Genomic DNA, 20426 nt, shown 5'->3' with positions numbered 1-20426 from the left:
GCTCTCAGGTTGTGCAGTCTACAGCAGATAGTCACAAATCTCGGCATCTGCCTTGGCTGAGTATTGCTGAGCTTCCCCAGAGTGGTCCAGATACCAGAGTCAGTGTTTCAGCATGCATGTCACCTGTTCTATCACAACTCGAGGGGCAAGCCAAATGCTTTCATTTTCTCCATACTCCCACAGGTAGGTCGATTGTGCACCAGAGTCATCAGCTACAACATCAGGTGCTATCCCTTGTCACTCAGTAGCCACATGTAGTGACTCAGATTGCAGCTGGCATACTAGACTGCCATTAGAATGAAGTGACAGTGATTTCAACCAGGCTACCAGCAACTGAGCTGCAAATCTCATTGCCGGTGGTTGCGTATCAACAGATGTTCAGGGATATTCCTTTTTGGTCTGGTACAGGGTAGAGTTGATAAGTGGCACCTGTCAAGTGACTGTGGAGATCTGCAATCCTTGCAAAGCCAGATGTTCTCTCCACCTACTGGACTCTGATAAAAGGAAATCGAACAAGCCAGCTGCCTTTGTATGAGGAGCCTTAGTGACGTACTCAGTACGAGGTTAGTCGAGGACAATATCTGAAGCATTGAACTCCAAAGCAGCAGTACTGGCATCAAATCAGCAATGCAGTCGTATTCTGCCTTCTCCGCATTCTTTGAACATATGCCAATGGCCTCAGCAACAGAGACTGCTGTGAGAGTACATGTGCAGTAACAATGCAGCTTTGGACCAGTAAGGGTGCTTGTAGCTCCTATACTAACCAGTTCAATTTCAGCCACTCTGCCTTAATGTACATTTATGCAATTGTCACTATTTTCTTGCAATTTTCATTTAATGTACAGCAAATATTGACAGGAGAAGCATTTATTCTTTATAGCTTCCCTGCAATGATGCACATACATCCTGGTCATAGCCAATTCAGCATCCACTTCCCTGCACTTCTGATTTTCCACCTTCCACAAAGTAAACCAGCCATTTCGATCATTTTGAATACAAGTGTAATTTTGACAAGTTCCCTGACCTTCAGAGGAGTCTAGCTAATGTGGAGTGAGGGAATGTTCTTCAGGCCTGTTGAAATGTAGCATTGCTAGCAGCCGTGGAGCTGCCTTTTTCGTTCTGGAAAATAAGTTATTTTCTAATTTGGTGCCAAAGAGTATGTAACTAATTCATAGGAGTACACAGGATTACCCAAGGCACAGAGGTAGATCGAGTGGTGCAGCCAGTCCATTTGTGTTCCAATCATGCCTCCTTCCTTCTCTCATGCACATCTATCAGCACACCCCTCCAATCCCTCCTCCATATTCTTGTCTAGTCTCCACTCCATGCATCCTTGCTCTTTGCTTCTTTTAAGGTGAAGAAATTGCTTTTGAACTTCCCACCGTATTCCTTGGTGATGATCTTGCATTGATGGTCATCGTAGTTCATCAGATGGTGTATTTCCATTGATTGCTTCATGTTAGAAAACACCCCTCCACTTATAGGCAGTTGTTTGTTTGTCCTCAACCACATCTGGCAGAAAACCCAAGGAATGATAGAATTTGCACGGTTAACTCTGGAGGTAGTTTGTATGAAGGACGGAAGAAGGAAAAGAAACATTGCTGTTGCAGGTTCAAACTGTTACCACCATCATAGGTAATCCCAGGTCCTGGTGTGCTTGCTACCTATGGGACCCTGAACTTCAAAATATTTATTGAGTACTTTGGAATAATTATTTGTTTAATTCATAAACTAATTGGATTAATTAGCAAATAAATGTGGCATCAGAAGGGGCTACAGAGAGGGAAAAACTTCATTTCCCAAGGATGCAAAATGGACACTTTGGATTGAACCTTCCTCCCTCCTCCACACGTGACCAATGGCTTTTCTTTTCCATAAAATTCGGCAAGAAACATAAAAGGCAACTAATCTGCCTTTGTGGTGCACACGGTTGATTCCAGTCTTGCTTTCTAGCACACTAATTATGTGACTTCTAAAAAGCAGTCAAAATATTGGTTCTTGACTACTTGTGGGCTACTTCCTTTGAATGTGAAGTTGCTGTGATTAATTTTCCAGTGAAATTTAAATTGTCAGTTTGGAGGTGATCCACATAATGGTCTTTCTAGAAAGTTCAGCAAATAATCCGCTTTCTAATTAGAAGCAGGTGTCATTTACATTGTGGTCTACCCCCTGGTGACAGAATGAAGGACACATGAAGTCTACCAGTTTAAAAGAAATCCTGATGTTTTTAAGTTTGTGATTTAATTTTATTTTTTAACAAAGTTACATGAGCTCTTTTTCAAAGCTTAATATGACACTTATTAAATCACCCGGTGCCTTTATTTTGGAAGATGCAATTCAGAGTCAATGCCTCCTTTGTTTAAACCATGATCACGTGATTGGCCTACCAGCACCATTGTCACTGTTCTTCCAATGGTTTTCCAAGCCCCACTGTCGCTGGTGTGGCAGTAGGTGTCATTGCTCAGTATGTCGGCCAGTACAGATCCTACTGGTACCATTGGGCCTTCGAAAATTCTGCTTCACTTATAATCTTTCATCATAAATGCAAAGACAAAATATTATGGACACTGAAAATCTGAAATATAAGTAAAAACTGCTGAAAATGATTAGAATCAGAATCAGGTTTATTATCACTGACATATGTCATGAAATTTGTCGTTTTGTGGCAGCAGTACAGTGAAGACATAAAGACATAAAAGTTACTATAAGTTATGGCAGAGGGGAAGAAGCTTTTCCTGAAACAGTGAGTGTGGGTCTTCAGGCTCCAGTACCACCTCCCTGATGGTGGTAACGTGAAGAGGGCATGGCCCGGGTGGTGAGGGTCTTTAGTGATGGATGCCGCCTTCTTGAGGCACCGCCTCTTGAAGATGTCCTTGATGGTGGGGAGGGTTGTGCCCGTGATGGAACTGGCTGAGTCTGCAACCCTCTGCAGCCTCTTGCGATCCTGTGCATTGGAGCCTGCATACCAGACAGTGATGCAACCAGTCAGAATGCTCTCCACTGCAATCTGTAGAAATTTGCAGGTCAAACAGCATCTGTGGAGAGAGAAAAAATTCAATTAATATTTTAGGTCAGTGAACTGTCAGCAGAACCAGAAAATATTATGTATGTAAAAGGTCTGAAGCAAGGATAGATGTCCATAGTTTCCCAAAGCTGCTGCTGCCTGGATATGCAAATCCATCACATGATCAAAGAACTTATTTCAAGCTCTGTCTAATGTTCATGAAGTCATCTCCTTGCTGTGTGTGATGTTTGGATAATTTCTGTGACAATAAGACACACTGCTGAATTTTCAGCCAATAGTGAGCTAGGCCAGCTCCTGGTTGTCCTGGGCGGTCAAGCCCTGACACTGGTGTCCCCTGGATGGTGAATGTCATTCTGATTTTAAATGGTGAGGCCCTGCGAGACGGCAGAGCTTCACGCAATGTAATTAAAGTCACACCCCTGACATTGCCGACGGTCAAATCTGTCAAAAACTGGAACCTGGAAAATGGGAACATTAGTGCTTGTGTTATGTTGCATGAGACTGAGTAAGCCTGAATCGGGTCACATTGGGGATCATTTCTGCCCATTGGAAAATTGACCTGAGCCCTTCTCATGCGATTCACTTTAGCGATTCTGATGGCCTTATGGCCACCAGTCACACATCACATGGTTTCCCTTTTACTGGCACAGAGTGAAGTTGTTGGGTACAATCCACAACCTTCATTGAACAATCAGCACGACCAGGAGCATATCAGGGTGTTTTTTGTTGCATTTCTGTGTTTTTAAGGCTCAATCTGCTGGTATCGGGAGACCATACTGGAAACACCTTCAAGAGAATGTGTTTAACTTAACAACGAAACTTTAATTACAGCATTTAACCATTGAGATTCTCATCCCATGAGTGCCCCAGTGACATGACAGGAGGTATTGTTATGGCCATGAGAGGCCAGGTGAGGTGGATGGGTACCTTAGCAGGAGGCTAAAGCATGCCCTTCAGCAGGAGGCTGCTTCCACAGAGCTTTCAAAGGCACCACACCCCACCCTGACATCTATGATGAGCAATGTATTCCTAGATTTTCCAAGGTTATCGTCATTGAGATATGCGATATTCTCTGCGAGGACCTTCATAATGGTCCTGTTGCTGAATTGATCTCTGTGTGATCACAGTCATGATGATGTGTAAGTACCTTGCCACAACATCTTTCAAAAGGCCACAGCAGATCTTTCCGCTCATTGCTGCATCAGAGTGGTCACAAAGGAGATCAGGCAGAGTTCATCTCCTCTGATTTCACTGAGGCCATGGTGGTATCTCAAGCACTGGGATTTCCCAGCATGTCTGGCTCCCTGGGAGTGCAGGAAGCCTTTAGCTGCATCTATATGGTCATGAGGCTGTTTGTTTTTCTTGTAGCAGAGGAGGCTGAAGGGGGACTTGGGAGGTATAAAATTACAAGGCACGTTGCAAATGTGTGGCCACGCTAATAGGGTTGTATTATAGACCGCCCAATAGTCAGAGAGAATTGGAGGAACAAATCTGTAGGGAGATAGCAGACCGATGTAAGAAACAGAAAGTTGTGATAGTCGGGGATTTTAACTTTCCACATATTGACTGGGACTCCCACACTGTGAAAGGGCTGGATGGCTTGGAATTTGTCAAATGTGTTCAGGAAAGTTTTCTAAATCAATATATAGAGGTACCAACGAGAGAGAATGCAATACTTGATCTCCTATTAGGGAAGCAGACAGGTCAGGAGGCAGAAGTATGTGTAGGGGAGCATTTTGGGTCCAGTGACCATAATGTCATTACTTTCAAGTTAATTATGGATAAGGATAGGTCTGGTCCTCGAGTTGAGGTTCTAAATTGGAGAAAGGCCAATTTTGTGGAAATGAGAAGGGATCTAGGAAGAGTGGATTGGGATGAGTTGTTTTCTGGCAAGGATGTGTTCAGTAAGTGGAAGGCCTTCAAAGGCGAAATTTTGAGAGTACAGAGTTTGCATGTTCCTGCCAGGATTAAAGGCAAAGTTAAAAAGCATAGGGAACCTTGGTTTTCAAGGGATATTGGCGATCTGCTTAAGAAAAAGAGAGAGGTGTATAGCAGGTATAGGCAACTAGGAACAAATGAGGTACTTGAAGAGTATAAGTAAGAAAATACTAAACAAGGAAATCAGGAAGGCAAAAAGAAGACATGAGGTTGCTTTGTCAGATAGTGTGAAGGTAAATCCGAAGGGTTTCTACAAGTATATGAAGAATAAAAGGATAGTAAGGGACAAAATTGGTCCCCTAGAAGATCAGAGTGGTCGTCTATGTGTGGAGCCTCAGGAGATGGAGGAGATCTTAAACAATTTTTTTGCATCAGTATTTACGCAGGAAACGGGCATAGTGGATATGGAAGGAAGGGAAACAAGCAATAGAGTCATGGAACATATAGAGATTAAAGAGGAGGAGGTGCTTGCTGCCTTACAGCGAATAAAGGTAGATAAATCCCCTGGGCCAGGTAAGATATTTCCTCGGACATTGAGGGAGACTAGTGTAGAAATTGCAGGGGCCCTGGCAGATATATTTAAAATATTCTTAGCCACGGGTGTGGTGCTGGAGGACTGGAGGGAAGCTCATGTTGTTCTGTTGTTTAAAAAAGGATCTAAAAGTAAGCCAGGTAATTACAGGCTGGTGAGCCTGACATCAGTAGTGGGTAAATTATTGGAAGGTGTTCTGAGAGATCGGATATACAAGTATTTGGACAACCAAGGGCTGATTAGGGATAGTCAGCATGGCTTTGTGCGTGGTAGATTGTGTTTAATGAATCTTGTAGAGTTTTTCGAGGAGGTTACCAAGAAAGTAGATGAAGGAAAGGCTGTGGATGTTGTCTACATGGACTTTAGTAAGGCCTTTGACAAGGTCCCACATGGGAGGTTAGTTCAGAAGGTTCAGACACTAGATATCCATGGAAAGGTTGTAAACTGGATTGAAATTGGCTGTGTGGGAGAAGACAGAGAGTGGTTGTGGATGGTTGTTTCTCAGACTGGAGGCCTGTGACTAGTGGTGTGCCTCAGGGATCTGTGCTGGGGCCATTGTTGTTTGTTGTCTATATCAATGATCTAGATGATAATGTAGTAAATTGGATCAGCAAGTTTGCTGATGACACTAAGATTGGAGGCATTGTGGACAGTGAGGAAGGCTTTCAAAGCTTGCAGAGGGATCTGACCCGAATGGAAGAATGGGCCAGAAAATGGCAGATGGAATTTAATGCAGACAAGTGTGAGGTGTTGCATTTTGGAAGGACAAATCAAGGTAGGACATACACAGTAAATGGTAGGGCACTGAGGAGTGCGGAGGAACAAAGGGATCTGGGAGTTCAGATACATAATTCCCCTGAAAGTGGCGTCGCAGGTAGACAGGGTTGTAAAGAAGGCTTTTGGCATCCTGGCATTCATAAATCAAAGTATTGAGTATAGGAGTTGGGATGTTATGGTGAGGTTGTATAAGACATTGGTGAGGCCAAATTTGGAGTATTGTGTGCAGTTCTGGTCACCTAACAATAGGAAAGATATCAGTAAGATTGAAAGAGTGCAGAGGAGATTTACTAGAATGTTGCCGGGTCTTCAGGAGTTGAGTTACAGGGAAAGATTGAACAGGTTAGGACTTTATTCCTTGGAGCGCAGAAGAGTGAGGGGAGATTTGATAGAGGTTTACAAAATTATGAGGGGTATAGACAGAGTTAATGCGAATAGGCTCTTTCCACCTAGATTAGGAGAGATAAATACGAGAGGACATGGCTTTAGGGTGAAAGGGGAAAGGTTTAGGGGGAACATTAGGGGGAACTTCTTCACTCAAAGGGTGGTGGGAGTGTGGAACGGGCTGCCATCTGATGTAGTAAATGCAGGCTCACTCTTGAGTTTTAGGAATAAATTGGATAGCTACATGGACAGGAGAGGTCTGGAGGGTTATGGAATGGGTGCAGGTAAATGGGACTAGTGGAATACCGTTTCGGCACAGACTAGAAGGGCCGAATGGCCTGTTTTTCTGTGCTGTAGTGTTCTATGGTTCTATAGCACATTAGATCAAAAATGGTTTATCCCCTAGTTTGCACATTTTCGTTGAACCTCTGTTATTCTGTTATAACACTGACACGTGGCACCTTTAACATGTGCAAATACACATTTGTTTTATCCAGAGATTAGAGTGTGATCATTAAGTAACAAAGATTTTATTAAATTGATTTAAATCTTTTGAACTTATTTGAAATCATTGAGTTTTATGTTGAACAGATGATAAAGCTTTGCGCGGTTATTATTATTGGAATAGATTTTAAACCAGAGTTTGATAATTACATATAAATTATACTTTGTAATAATGTAGCACATCTAGGGAACAAGTCTCATCCTTTAACGTAACCTCAGTGTGTATCGATTCCTTGTGTATATGTCACCAATTTCAATGATTTCCTGTGACTTTCTTTGCTGATGCACCACAAGCAGGATTACATGTGGGCAATGTGTTGCATTTAATGACTGCTCGTTTATAAACACCCAGGGTAATGCATGACGAAGTGAGTGACACCGAAAACATTAGGAAAAATCTTGCAATAGAACGAACAATTGTAGAAGGATGTGACATTTTGCTGGATACAAGCCAAACATTTGTACGCCAAGGTAAGTGCACTTATTATATTTACCAAAAATTAAAGACCGATGTTTGTACAATAGCAAAGGGTGAATGGGTCAAATCCATTGGTGTCAAACACCCACGTTCTTGTGACCCGACAAGGATGTGCATCGCTTAACCTGAATTGATTGTGTTTTCTACCAGGCAGCTATATTGAATACTGGATAGAAATAAAATCTTAATTGCTTGTAAACTTGGAGGTAAGAAAGCTGGCAATGTGTTACCGGATTGTACTCGGTGAAGGGCAGGGTTAATATCTGTCTCCCATGCCAAAAATGTCCTCTGAAATGGGCAGTGGTATATGGTCTCAGGCTTTGGGCAGTGTGAATGGAGAACAGAAAGTAAATATGGAAATATTTGCAAACTTCTTTATGTGTTTCGGATTCAACGCTGCTTAATTTTGAAAACATTTTGCCTGTTTAATAATTTTCATAATGGACATGAGAATGTAAGGCCAGGGGCAAGAGTAGGCCAATCAGATGCTCGAGCCCCTTCCACAGCTGATCTAATCTATATCTGAACTTCACACTGCTGCTCTCTGCCTGTTACCGCTGTAGCTGCAGGAGGTCCTCATACTCTGGTGATCTATTTATTAGGGTATGTGCCTGCCAGACTTAGACTGCATAAATGCACGGAAATGATTCCCTCAGTGCTCATATTAATGAAAGGCCCCTTATCACTTGATGCCTGTTTTTATTTTGTAATGTCAAGTGGAAAGGCATAAAATTACTATAAATTACAATATAAATAAAATAATACAAAAAAAAGAAATAAGAATTCTATTTTCTTGGCCTTTCCATATAGCAACTTGTTTCACTGTACTTCTTCTCCAATACTTCTTTCAAGTTTCCCTGTTTTGGACTGGATATGTGCCCCTTCTTTCTCTTCATTAAATTCATTTGGACATCTGTCCGACAGGTCTACAAACCTATATTCTCCTGAACTCTCTCAATCCTCTTCACGTTTCAGTATGTAACTGATCCTTGACAGTGACTTCAGTAACCATGATTTTTTTTAGAGACGAAGGGCAATGGCCCTAACGTTGACGAGTGGAGATGATCATTGCTTGCATCAGTGATGTCCAAAAACATGAGCTGCTCTTCAGTGTCATCTGTCCTTGAACCTACCTTTTGCCCATGATGTCATGTCCTTTTAATATTTGCAACATAATTTTATCAGCAAAGGTTCCATGCCTTTTGAATATCTAAGTGCACTAGAAGTACATTAGCCACATGAAAGCTTCAACAATGGTAACCTTAACAATCACAAGTGTAGTATTGATTTTAATTTTTTAAAAAGTCCAATACGATCATCTAGGCACTTGAGCAGAAATGCCAGATGCAGGTCCATTTAAAAGGATGGCTGTATAATTGATTCATTCAGCTATTTTCATCCCTGTTCATAAAGAGGAGTTTGCTTGGCTGTTGAATAAAATAATGAATCAAGAGATTCCATTGTTCATTCCATGACATCTCAGGATTACGTAACTACACCGTGTATACCAACTGTGGGCATTAGTTGAAGGCACTATAATTGATTGGTGACTCCAAGGAAAGCCCTGCCAACTCTCTGCATCTGCTGGTCTAGTGGACAAAGGGAAATTTCAGAAGTATGCATTAAAGCTCTAGAAAGGTAGTCAAGATTATTATTCTGCTATGGAAAGGTCATTTCTATGAAGTGGGTAACAATGAAGAGAACAGGCTTAAAGCAAGGAACATTGTGAATATACTTTATACCGGGCGTTTACTTGCTGTTTATTCCCTGTCACATTTCACGCCTACTGTTGTACGTTATATTGCTCTTGGGAAAACCAGACATGCTTGGATATTTTGTAAGGTGATGAACTGTAGCTGGAATGTTGTGTTTCCTCCCTCAGTGATGCTCCACTGGGCTTGCAGTGAAGGTCTATCAAGATATTTTGCAAATCATTGTATAATGAAGCAAAGTGTCAGCCAGGCAAACTTCTCAATACCAGCAAAATTCTTCTATACCGGCCCCAGGACCTAATTGTAGGACAGACGACTTTTAGTATATCCACCTGTCTGTGAATCTATCCAAGTCTCTGATGTGCTTCTGTTCAAACAGGTGTTACTTTGCTCTATAAATGATTAGCTCTTCTCTCCTGGCATCTGCACCAGATCATCCAACAGCATATGCTGGAAGGCTGCCTGCTATCCTGGGCCTACTGCAGTTATTCTACCCCTCAGTAGCAGGACTGTTGTAGGTGGTATGACGTTTAACTGCATATTTTGTCTGCCATGACATTATGGTAAGTGGCTGCAGTGTGAGGTCACCTCAAAGATTCACAGGTGCATGGACCAGAACCAGGAAAGTATTCACAACTCACTTTCATTCAGTTTCCCTGTCACCTTCCCTTTCATCTCAGCTGCTGGAATACAAATAGGTTCTGACATAGGACACAAGTGCCTTGCCTTGAACGTTGGGTTTCCCTGGATGCTGCGATTTCCTCCCTCTTCCCAAAGGTTAATTGACTTCTCCTGGGTCCATTTTCAATAAAACCTATTTCCCAGTGGTGGTAATGTGTAGATCACATCTTCCTGAACACAGCCGTCCAGATGCCAGGTAATGTTATCCATAGGGCCAGATCATCCTTGCCTCTGAACACAGTGGACCTGATGCCAGGTGATGTTAGCAGCAGGGTCCAATCCTCCTTACCTGTGGTACTAGCTCGTCTTTCACCTCCACATCTGTGCATCGAAACCTGGATGTCTGACGTGGGTGAGAGGTCAGATGGCAACTCATCAGACCTCTTGCTCCACTGCTAGACTTAGCACTGAGTCCACAAGCAGCTCTCTGTCATACTGACCTGAGGAACCACGCACGTGTCACATCGGGCCCCTCAGATGTATTACAGTCATGGCTGGCGTAAATCATGCAATCGTTCGTCATGGATCTGAGTAAAGAGGTAAGCGCTTAGAAGCGATTTACTTAACATTTTAGTCAACACTTGAAGGTGTTCTAATTAAAAGTATTAATCTTTTATAATTATTGGTGCATTCATTCATTTTTTGGGACATAGGCATCACTGAATAGCCCAACATTTACTGCCCCCCAACTGTCCTTGACCAGGTGGTGGTGAGTCACCCTCTGGAACATCTGATGAGGGTCCCACACAGTGCTGTTTGGCAGAAAATTCAGGAATTAGACCCAGTGATGATGAAGGACCAGCAATGTATTTCCCAGTCAAGGCACTGTGCAGCAATGGTGAGGGACCTGCAGTAGGTGGTGTTCCCATCCCCTGCCTTGTCCTCCCCAGTGGTAGAGTTCATGGATTTGGGAGATGCTGGAGGAGTGCCTTCCTGGGTAATGCAAAGCATCTTGTGGATGGTGCACACTAAGTCAGAGAGTCGTGTAGCTCTGTGAGCAGAGGGAATGAACTTTTCAAGTTTTAGGCAGGAGATCTATCGCTCAGGCTGCTTTGTCCTGGATGGTGTTGAACTTGTTTAAGATTATTTGAGCTGTTTTAAAAGTCTCTGAACTATCAGAGATTTAAAAATAGTTCACGTCTTTGACAGGTCCAAGCTGTCCACAGTCAGCCGTGCCTTGTGGGAGGATTGTCGGATACAGAGATCAGCTCAGGCAGCCCTCCGTACCTGTCTGACAGTCATGTGGTCGAGCACACACTGCTGGCAGAGGGCTCAGTGGCAGTTGGCTCCCATACGATCCAGCCCAGTAACCTAGCAATCATCCCCACAAATTAAACAGCAACTTTATTTTGTTTTGACTCCAATGTATCTGATCATTTGAACTCTGGCAGAAACCTGCATAATTAATGACTATCAATTTATGTGCGCTCCAGCAATGGCAACTGATCTGAATATTCTAACATTTCAGGTTCCCTCATACAGCTCCCTTCAGTGGAGAGAGGAAAGCTGGCCAAAGTTCGCTTAGGTTCCCTGTCGTTGAAGAAAGAAGGAGAGAGGCAATGTTTCTTATTCACCAAACATTTCCTAGTCTGCACAAGGAGTTCGGGAGGAAAACTACATCTGTTGAAGGTGACGTTCAGTTCTCAATAATTCTCTCCCTCACACCTCAGGGCTGTAAGCATGTTGTTTTTCTAAAAGCGTGCTTTGATAGTAAACTATTTTTTCGCTTTAATGTTGTGTTTCTGGACCTGGGTCGGGGGAAGCAGTGGGGGATGCTTACCCAGCCATTGGAACTAATTGCAAATCTGCATTCTCCAGTTATTTTCCAGCTTACATTTCATTTTCCAAGGTTCTGCGATGAAGCTTTGGAGTATTTACCTGGGATAAATGGATAACTTCCCAGATTACATAGTTTACCTGTATGTGTGCTTATCTGGGAAGGATCTTGTCTGCTGAATACTAGCCCAAATTCCTTGGGCCTGTCATTGATTAATATTGATCCCCATTTTCACAGTTTTTAAAACTGAGTTTCAATGCTCACTGAAGAGAAAATTTTTGCAGGTAAGTAAATCAGAAAGTGGGAGTAGAAAATCATTCTTTGAGACATTCTTTCAGTGCGTTGCAGTCTGTCTCCAAAATTCATTCTATTGTACTCAATGCAATGAATTTTACAGGCAGACTTCAACAAACTAACTGGACTTTACATCATGTTTAGCACCATTGACCAGGGACGATTTATTATCAGTCCTCCTTCAACCATTGTCCCTCCGATGCTATACAAGGTTCCATGGGATTGTCTCGAGTCTGCACCACACGCACGGACGGTGCACCACACGCACGGACGGTGCACCACACGCACGGACGGTGCACCACACGCACGGTCCGTGCACCACACGCACGGTCCGTGCACCACACACACGGTCCGTGTGCCACATACACGGACGGTGCACCACATACATGGACGGTGCACCACACACAGTGACGGTGCACCACACACACAGATGGTGCACCACACACACGGTCCGTGCACCACACACACGGACGGTGCACCACACACACGGATGATGCACCACGCACATGGTCTGTGCACCACACGCACGGACGGTGCACCACACGCACGGACGGTGCACCACACACACGGTCCGTGCACCACACACATGGTCCATGCACCATATACACTGTCAGGGCCAGTCAGAAATTCTGTCAGGAATGAAGGAGGCAGCTTCTACAACACTGCCTTCCCTCCTGCTTTTACCTGGCTTCATCCAGCACAATCTGGTTAATCAGCAATCAGTAGTCTACGTTTCTGGAGGATGGTTGTGATACGGAGCCTTCTTCAGGAAGGAGAAAGGGTCAGAAAATCCAGGAACAATTTGCTTTTGGTACATCTATTTATCCCATTTGATAACAAGACACTTTCTAGACTTGTTACCAAGTGGGATAAGTAGGTGCAAGTTTCCATCAAATCTAATTTACAATAAACAGAAAGAACCAAAAGGTTCCCAATTCATTTGCAATTGTTTCATTTGCTTCAGGCTGGAGGCGTCCTTTCCCTGATAGACTGCACTTTAATAGAAGAACCTGATTCAAGTGAAGATGAGTGTAAGTACACATTGAAATGTCACAGTATAGTTAGACCTAGACACTGGCTCTTTAATTTTCCTACTGGCTACTTGGAATGGAATAGGTTTATTTCTCCCATGTACCGAGGTACAGTGAAAAACTTGTCCTGCATACTGTTCATACAGATCAATTCATTACACAGTGCATTGTGGTAGCACAGGGTAAGCCAATACGGAATATAGAATAAAGTATTACAGTTACAGAGGAAGTGCAGTGCAGGCAGACAATAAGGTGCAAGATCATAACAAGGTAGATTGTAAGGTCAAGAGTCCATCTTATTGCACTGGGGACCATTCAATAGTCTTATAACAGTGGGATAGAAGCTGTCCTTGAGCCTGGTGGTACGTGCTTTCAGGCATTTGTATCTTCTGCCCGATGGGAGGGGGGAGAAGAGAGAATGTCTGAAGTGCGTGGGGTCTTTGATTATGCTGGCTGCTTTACTGAAGCAGCGAGAAGTGTAGACAGAGTCTATTTAGGAGAGGCTGGTTTCCACGATGTACTGAGCTGGTGTCCACAACTCTCTGCAGTTTCTGTGGTCCTGGGCAGAGCAGTTGCCATAACGAGTGGTGATGCATCCAAATAGGAGGCTTTCTATGGTGCATCGATAAAAAGTTGGTGAGTGCCGAAGGGGACATGCCAAATTTCCTTTAGCCTCCTGGGGAAGTAGAGGCGCTGGTGAGCTTTCTTGGCTGTGGCGTCTAGCCGTGAAGCTGCATTTGGAGTACTTTGCACAGTTTTGGTCACCCTGTTATAGGATAGATGTGGTTACATTGGAAGGAGTGCAGAAAATATTTGAGGATGTTGTCAGGACTCGAGGGCCTGAGTTGTATGGAGACGTTGGCCAGGCTAGGTCTTTATCCTTGGAACGTAGGAGAATGAGGGGCGACCTTATAGAAGTGTTTAAAGTTATGAGAGGCATAGATAAGGTGGACAGTAACGCTCTTTTCCCCAGGGGAGGGGAGCCCAAAACTAGGGGGCATAGATTTAGTAAGAAGGGAAAGATTTAAAAGGGACCTGAGGGGCAACTTTTTCACGCAGAGGGTGGTGAGTGTATGGAACGAGCTGCCAGAGGAAGTGGGTGAGGCAGGTACAACAGTGTCATTGAAGAAGCACTTGGATAGGTACATGGAGGGGCGGGGCTTGGAGGGATATGGGCCGAATGCAGGAAATTGGGACTAGCTGGGTGGGCACCGTGGTCGGCTTGGACTGGTTGGGCCGAAGGGCCTGTATTCCTGCTGTATTGCTCTGCGACTTTATAACGCTATAAAGTAATATAGGGCAATTCTTCATTTGAATATATTTGAATGGTTAAATCAAGAGTTTGATCGCCAGCTGAACATATATTTTTAAACTGAATTTTTGTCACCTTCATCAACATATTTATGAGTCCCTTAACTTATTGAGTAATGGGGAAAATTCCAGAGTGCTGTTGTGTTATCATCACATTCAGCAGCTGTTAATCCCACTGCAAGTACTACAGACAGGGCTGTTCTATTTAGTGAGTTGAGTATCAAACCTTGTCTATGTTCCACACAATGAAATGAATTCTGGCCCAAAGCAGGCTCAGAGTCACTGAATAAGATACATCAGTATATTATAAAAGCAAATGAAAGGTGCCATGAGGAAAATCCTGTTTTTGCAATGAATGGTGAGGATATGGAATGCATTCCTAGCTAGCTGGTGGACCTTCATAGGGAAGTGAATAAATAATTGAGGGGGGAGAAGTTGCACGAATATGGGTAAAAGTATGGAACTAATTGCATTGCTCTCCAAAAGAATTGGCACAAAGTTACTGGGTGAAATGGCCTCTCCCATGCTGACCTCTATCGCTCAAGGAAAGGCCACTGGAATGGTAGCTGGTATTAGAGTCTGGAGAAAAGGCAATTGAAATAGATGGTGGAAAATTGTTGGGAGGATTGTGAAGCAACGGACATTTGCTCCAATTAATTTGTGGAGTTGCCCAAGCCAGCTGAACAATAAACATTGTACATTAATATGTAAAGTACCAGTAGTTATAAATGTAGAGCCAGAATTGAAGATATGCTGTTATATTATACCACAAATTATTTTTAATTCTTTCTGACCTGTGCATCATGAATTTCATTTATACCTTTTAGCAAAAGGCTCCAGTCATGTCTTTGGGCATCTGGACTTCAAGATTGTGGTGGAATCTACAGATGCCCCACCATTCACAGTTGTGCTGTTAGCTCCATCGAGACAAGAAAAGGCTGCGTGGACGAGTGACATCAGTCAGGTACATTTCATTCTTTTATCCCAAATTATTCCATGAATCCAATGTGAACATATTTGTCCAATTTGTCCTGATGAATTCACCAAGGATTATTAGATTATATTTTGAATTAATTTGGTATTTACTGTTCATGGAAAACACATCCATGATGTTTGGACTCTGCCAACATACATGGCAGGAAATTCCCAAATGAAGCAAAAATACGTAAAGATTTAAATTGGTTTATGGATTTCAAATCTCAGTGCCATGTCACCAGCTGTAATTTTAAGCTGTTGTTTTTGAACAGTCAAAGTCAGGACACAAACATCAGGCTGTTCCGGGTTGTACCTTTCCTTGTGCTGATCTGGTAGTGTTCACCGGATCTGACTGAGGGTCTGCAGCGGTTGCGATTGTCCATCCTCCCCTCCACAACACCATGCCCCCCCACCCCCCAAAACAACCACTGGTTGGACTAGTGGAAGTGTTTCAGAGCCGGGACAGGAGAAGAACTTCTTTACTTGCTGTGGGCCAGAAGGACAAAAGGTGTTAGTCTGCAAGAAAATCATCTCTCCCCCTCCCCAGTTACTACTAAGCCTTGGAGATACCACCTTGCCCACCATCCCAAACCTACCCCAGTGTACCATGTTGACTACAGAACCCTTCTACTTATCAGAGAAGCAGTGCTGCTCATTGGGTTCCAGAAGTGGATTAAAAGGTTGAAATCTTCCAGGCCTCAAGTTATGGAGATCTCGACAGCGTCCTATCGGCACCAACCCCAGGTGCACACAACTTTGCCACAACTTCAGATGCAGGTTTTAAAGTACATTCTGGAAATTATCCACCACTAGCACCACCTTCCCTCTGAGCATTTTAAACTACAGAAATGCTGGAGCTGAGCATTACAGTGGTCCTGTGCGGTTACAATGTGTGGTTACAGTGGTCCTGTGCGATTTCAGACTGAGTGCATCAACTTTACATGTGTTGAGGCACAATGTAAGCACATGAAATAAAATCTACAGACTCCATGATTTCCTTGGTTCAGCAGTGAGGTGGGTGAGAGGCTAAACAGCAAAACTTTTCTGAATTCATCGCATTTAACATTAGCACAACTCTGGGAGTCTTACCATTAGTGACAGTGGTCTTGCTAATAGTTTTGCTTTATGTTTTCCTCAACAAATACAATTTCATCTACTGCTTTGTCAGATTTTCCCCCTGTTAAAGTGCTATATAAATGCAGATTATAGTTTATTGTTATGGCTCCTGAAGCATTTTAAGAGACTAAGTCTATCAATGTCTCTTTTCTACTGATGGTATGGTAAAGCAATTTCCATAGCATCTGTCCCTAGAATGGTGCTACATTCATTTATTGATCCATTTCCCTGGTGTCTGGAGGGTGGTTGTTACATGGGCAGATCATGGAGCTGTTACTTGTATTTGCTCAAACACATCTGGTTGTTCTGAACGTTGGGCCATAGCCCTGAGATAGAAAATAAAATACAAAGTAAAATAACAAAGCTAATAAAAGGACCTTCTGATGCTTTTTATGACCTGTAAAACTCCAATGCATCCTCAAAGGATTAGATTAATTTAACTTGTTTTGACCTAGACTGTTTTCCAAATAACTGGAAAATGTCTTCATGGTTCTAATGGAGTCATAGAGTCATAGAGCAATACAACATGGATACAGGCCCTTCGGCCCAACCAGTCCTTGCTGACCACAGTGCCCACCCAGTTAGTCCCAATTTCCTGCATTCGGGCCCATATCCCTCCAGCCCCGCCCCTCCATGTACTATCCGAGTGCTTCTTAAATGATCCTGTTGTACCCGCCTCACCCACTTCCTCTGGCAGCTCGTTCCATATCCTCACCACCCTCTGCGTGAAAAAGTTGCCCTTCAGGTCCCCTCTCACCCTAAACCTATGCCCCCTAGTTTTGGACTCCCCTACCCTGGGGAAAAGACTGTTACCGTCCACCTTATCTATGCCTCTCATAATTTTGAACACTTCTACAAGGTCGCCCTTCATTCTCCTACGTTCCAAGGAATAAAGACCCAGCCTGGCCAACCTCTCCCTGTAACTCAGGCCCTTGAGTCCTGGCAATATCCTCGTAAAACTTCTCTGCACTCTTTCCGGTTTAACCACGTCTTTCCTATAACAGGGAGACCAAAACTGTACACAGTGCTCCAAGTGCGGCCTCACCAATGACTTATACAACCGCAACATAATGTCCCAACTCCTGTACTCAGTGCCCTGACTGATGAATATCTGACTAATGGTCTGGCGTTTGTATTTTTGCAGTGTATAGACAACATACGGTGCAATGGCCTAATGACCAACGTCTTTGAAGAATATTCAAAAGTAACTGTGCCTCATATGATAAGGTAAGTGTTCTGCAGGAGTGATCCCTGACAAAGTAGACTCAGTGGGAGAGTATTGAGAGAGATCTCAAATGTGTTCTTCATAATTCCCATGATACATTTCCTGCAAGGGCCATTCCTTGGTGGGAGTGCCAGATTATACAGCTACAGGTTGAATCTCTCTGGTCAACTGGGCAACTCCTCTGGCCCAGCATGTTTTGAATCTGTAGGACAGATCTGTACCAAATAACTAATTCTAAGTGAGATCCAAAATTAACTAAGATCTGAACTAACCTGTAGATAATTAACCTACCAGTGCAACTTTTGTGATCTCAGCCAATAGCATTTCCAATTTACAGAAACATCAAGTTACCAACAATTCTCAGAACCCTTACGTAACCCAGGGAGTGTCTTTACTTGGAAAGAAGAGTTCTGCTGCCCAGAGGAAGATGATCAGGGGACAATTTCTGTGGTCTGGATTTTCTGTGGTCTGGCACCAGTCAAGTCCCAAGGGTGCCGGACTAGCGAGCTTCAACCTGTATTGATCTATTTCTATCTTCTTATAACAAATAGACTTGCTTGTCTATTTGTTATAAGAAGATAGAAATTAATTGTTGCTATCAACAGCAAGCAAGTTAGTTGGGATGACAAGCAGGAAGTGCACTAAATAGTCACCATACTAGGCAGAGAGAGAAGTTGGTTGATGATTAGTCATGATCATATTGAATGGCAGAGCAGGCTCGAATGACCTACTCCTGTCGATGTTTTCTACATCTATATTTCTATGTTACATGACCTGTCATCAAAACCAGAAAATATCACAAGTTGAAAAGATTTTAAGCATTTACAGAGGCAGGGAGAGGAAAGACCCATCAGAGAGTGGAACGCACATGGTTGAATGACAGGAAGGATGATGGTGCAAGGCAGAAAGGATGGTGAAGAGATGTAAAGAAATAGCAGAATAGGATGATAATTCCTTTGGAGATCCTAATTCTGTCCCTTGATTTGGAGGAGATGGAACATTCCTTGAGAGAGCAGGCATGGTAGTGTAGCGGTTAGCATAACGCTATTACAGCACCAGCAACCCGGGTTCAATTCCGGCCGCTGTCTGTAAGGAGTTTGTACGTTCTCCCCGTGTCTGTGTGGGTTTCCTCCGGGTGCTCCGGTTTCCTCCCACATTCCAAAGACGTACGGGTTAGGAAGTTGTGGGCATGCTATGTCGCACTGGAAGCGTGGCGACATTTGCGGGCTGCCCCAGAACACTCTACGCAAAAGATTCATTTCACTGTGTGTTTCGATGTACATGTGACTAATAAAGAAATCTTATCTTATCAAGAAAGAAAGCTGTAATGATGGGTCATTTTTAATGTACAGACGGATGGAGATTTACTTCCCTGGAGAGATCGCTGGCTTTAAATTCATTTCAGCAAGTGCCTGGATGGGTTGTAATGAGAAAGCTGCCTGGCTGCTCAAACATTGTGACAAAGAATCTTGGCCATCACGCTGTCTTACCTTTCCAGATCGCCTGAAGTGTGCGACCCTGCCATCACTGATGGCCACCATTACTCATCCCAGTTTTCTAATTTCAGAATCATTTAATCACTTGTATTGAAATGCACAGATGCTGTGATAGGATTTAACCTTTTGTTTTCAACACAATGTTCCATACCTCAGGGTGATGTCTAGTGATGTAACCCCTGTGCCTGTTACCCTGTCGTAGTTGTCATCTCTTTGATGAGGACCTCAGGGGGGATTACAAATACCCAGAATATCAAAGAGCCTTGTGTTCACTGTGACTCCACCATCTTCTCATGGATCCAGTTGTAGAAGCCTCTTGGTAAGCTCCCTCGACTTGCCCAGCCCCAGTGCTGCCAGTCACGCTGTACATGTAGCCTGAGATGACAGTTCCTGTTGAATGCTGCTTTCTAATCTGCCAACACAGATAACAGCCACACAACGAGGGCCTATTGTAATGTTGCACTACGGTTGTAATGTCTGGTCTATACGAAAATAAAAATCGCTTGCCCAGGCACGTGGACAACAATAGCCAATAAAACAATCAAAATGAAGGAGACTCGAAAACCATGAAATTAAAACCATGCAATGCTGCTACACATTCTGGCATCATGGCAGTAAGCTAATCCAATCCGCTGGCAGCAGAAAGACGTAATTAAAAGCAAGTGGAATTGTTTACTGGTATATTTAAACATTTCTCAATCCAGTCTGCAGACAAGAGCTTTCTTTCACTACTAGACCCAATGACATATTGCTGGAATGCCCAAGGCTTGTGGAATGATGAACAGTCTCATTATCTTCCTCAGATCTGACATCCGACTCCACAGCGACGATACTGATATCTGCTTCAGTAAGACGCTGAACTCCTGTAAGGTACCACAGATTCGCTACGCCAGCGTGGAGCGGCTGCTGGAGAGACTGACTGACCTGCGCTTTCTCAGTATTGATTTCCTCAATACCTTCCTCCACACCTACCGAATATTCACCACTGCACTGGTGGTCCTGGAGAAACTGACCGACATTTACAGAAAACCTTTCACCTCCATCCCTGTCAGGTAGGGCTGGGAAAAACAAGTGCTGAATTCCATAATAATGTAGATAACCTTAGCCCGGTTCAGCTTCAGATCAGAGGTGACTCCCAAAGTATTGATGGTGGGTGACTCTGGTGACGGT

General features: G+C 43.4%; 1 protein-coding gene across 1 annotated transcript in view; it reads left to right on the top strand.

The window, feature by feature from the left end:
• Positions 1-20426, top strand: part of rasgrf2b (Ras protein-specific guanine nucleotide-releasing factor 2b) — a 155423-nt gene that overhangs the window by 88618 nt on the left and 46379 nt on the right. The window contains exons 9-14 of the mRNA XM_052020666.1: positions 7513-7631; positions 11500-11660; positions 13067-13133; positions 15272-15408; positions 17680-17762; positions 20060-20308. Coding sequence (XP_051876626.1) covers positions 7513-7631; positions 11500-11660; positions 13067-13133; positions 15272-15408; positions 17680-17762; positions 20060-20308 — 816 coding nt within the window. The remainder of the gene's footprint in view (positions 1-7512; positions 7632-11499; positions 11661-13066; positions 13134-15271; positions 15409-17679; positions 17763-20059; positions 20309-20426) is intronic.

Source organism: Pristis pectinata, chromosome 7 (assembly GCF_009764475.1).
Source record: "Pristis pectinata isolate sPriPec2 chromosome 7, sPriPec2.1.pri, whole genome shotgun sequence".
Taxonomy (NCBI): domain Eukaryota; kingdom Metazoa; phylum Chordata; class Chondrichthyes; order Rhinopristiformes; family Pristidae; genus Pristis; species Pristis pectinata.
The sequence above is the reverse complement of the archived record's forward strand: the minus strand, read 5'-3'. Positions and strand labels throughout refer to the sequence as shown.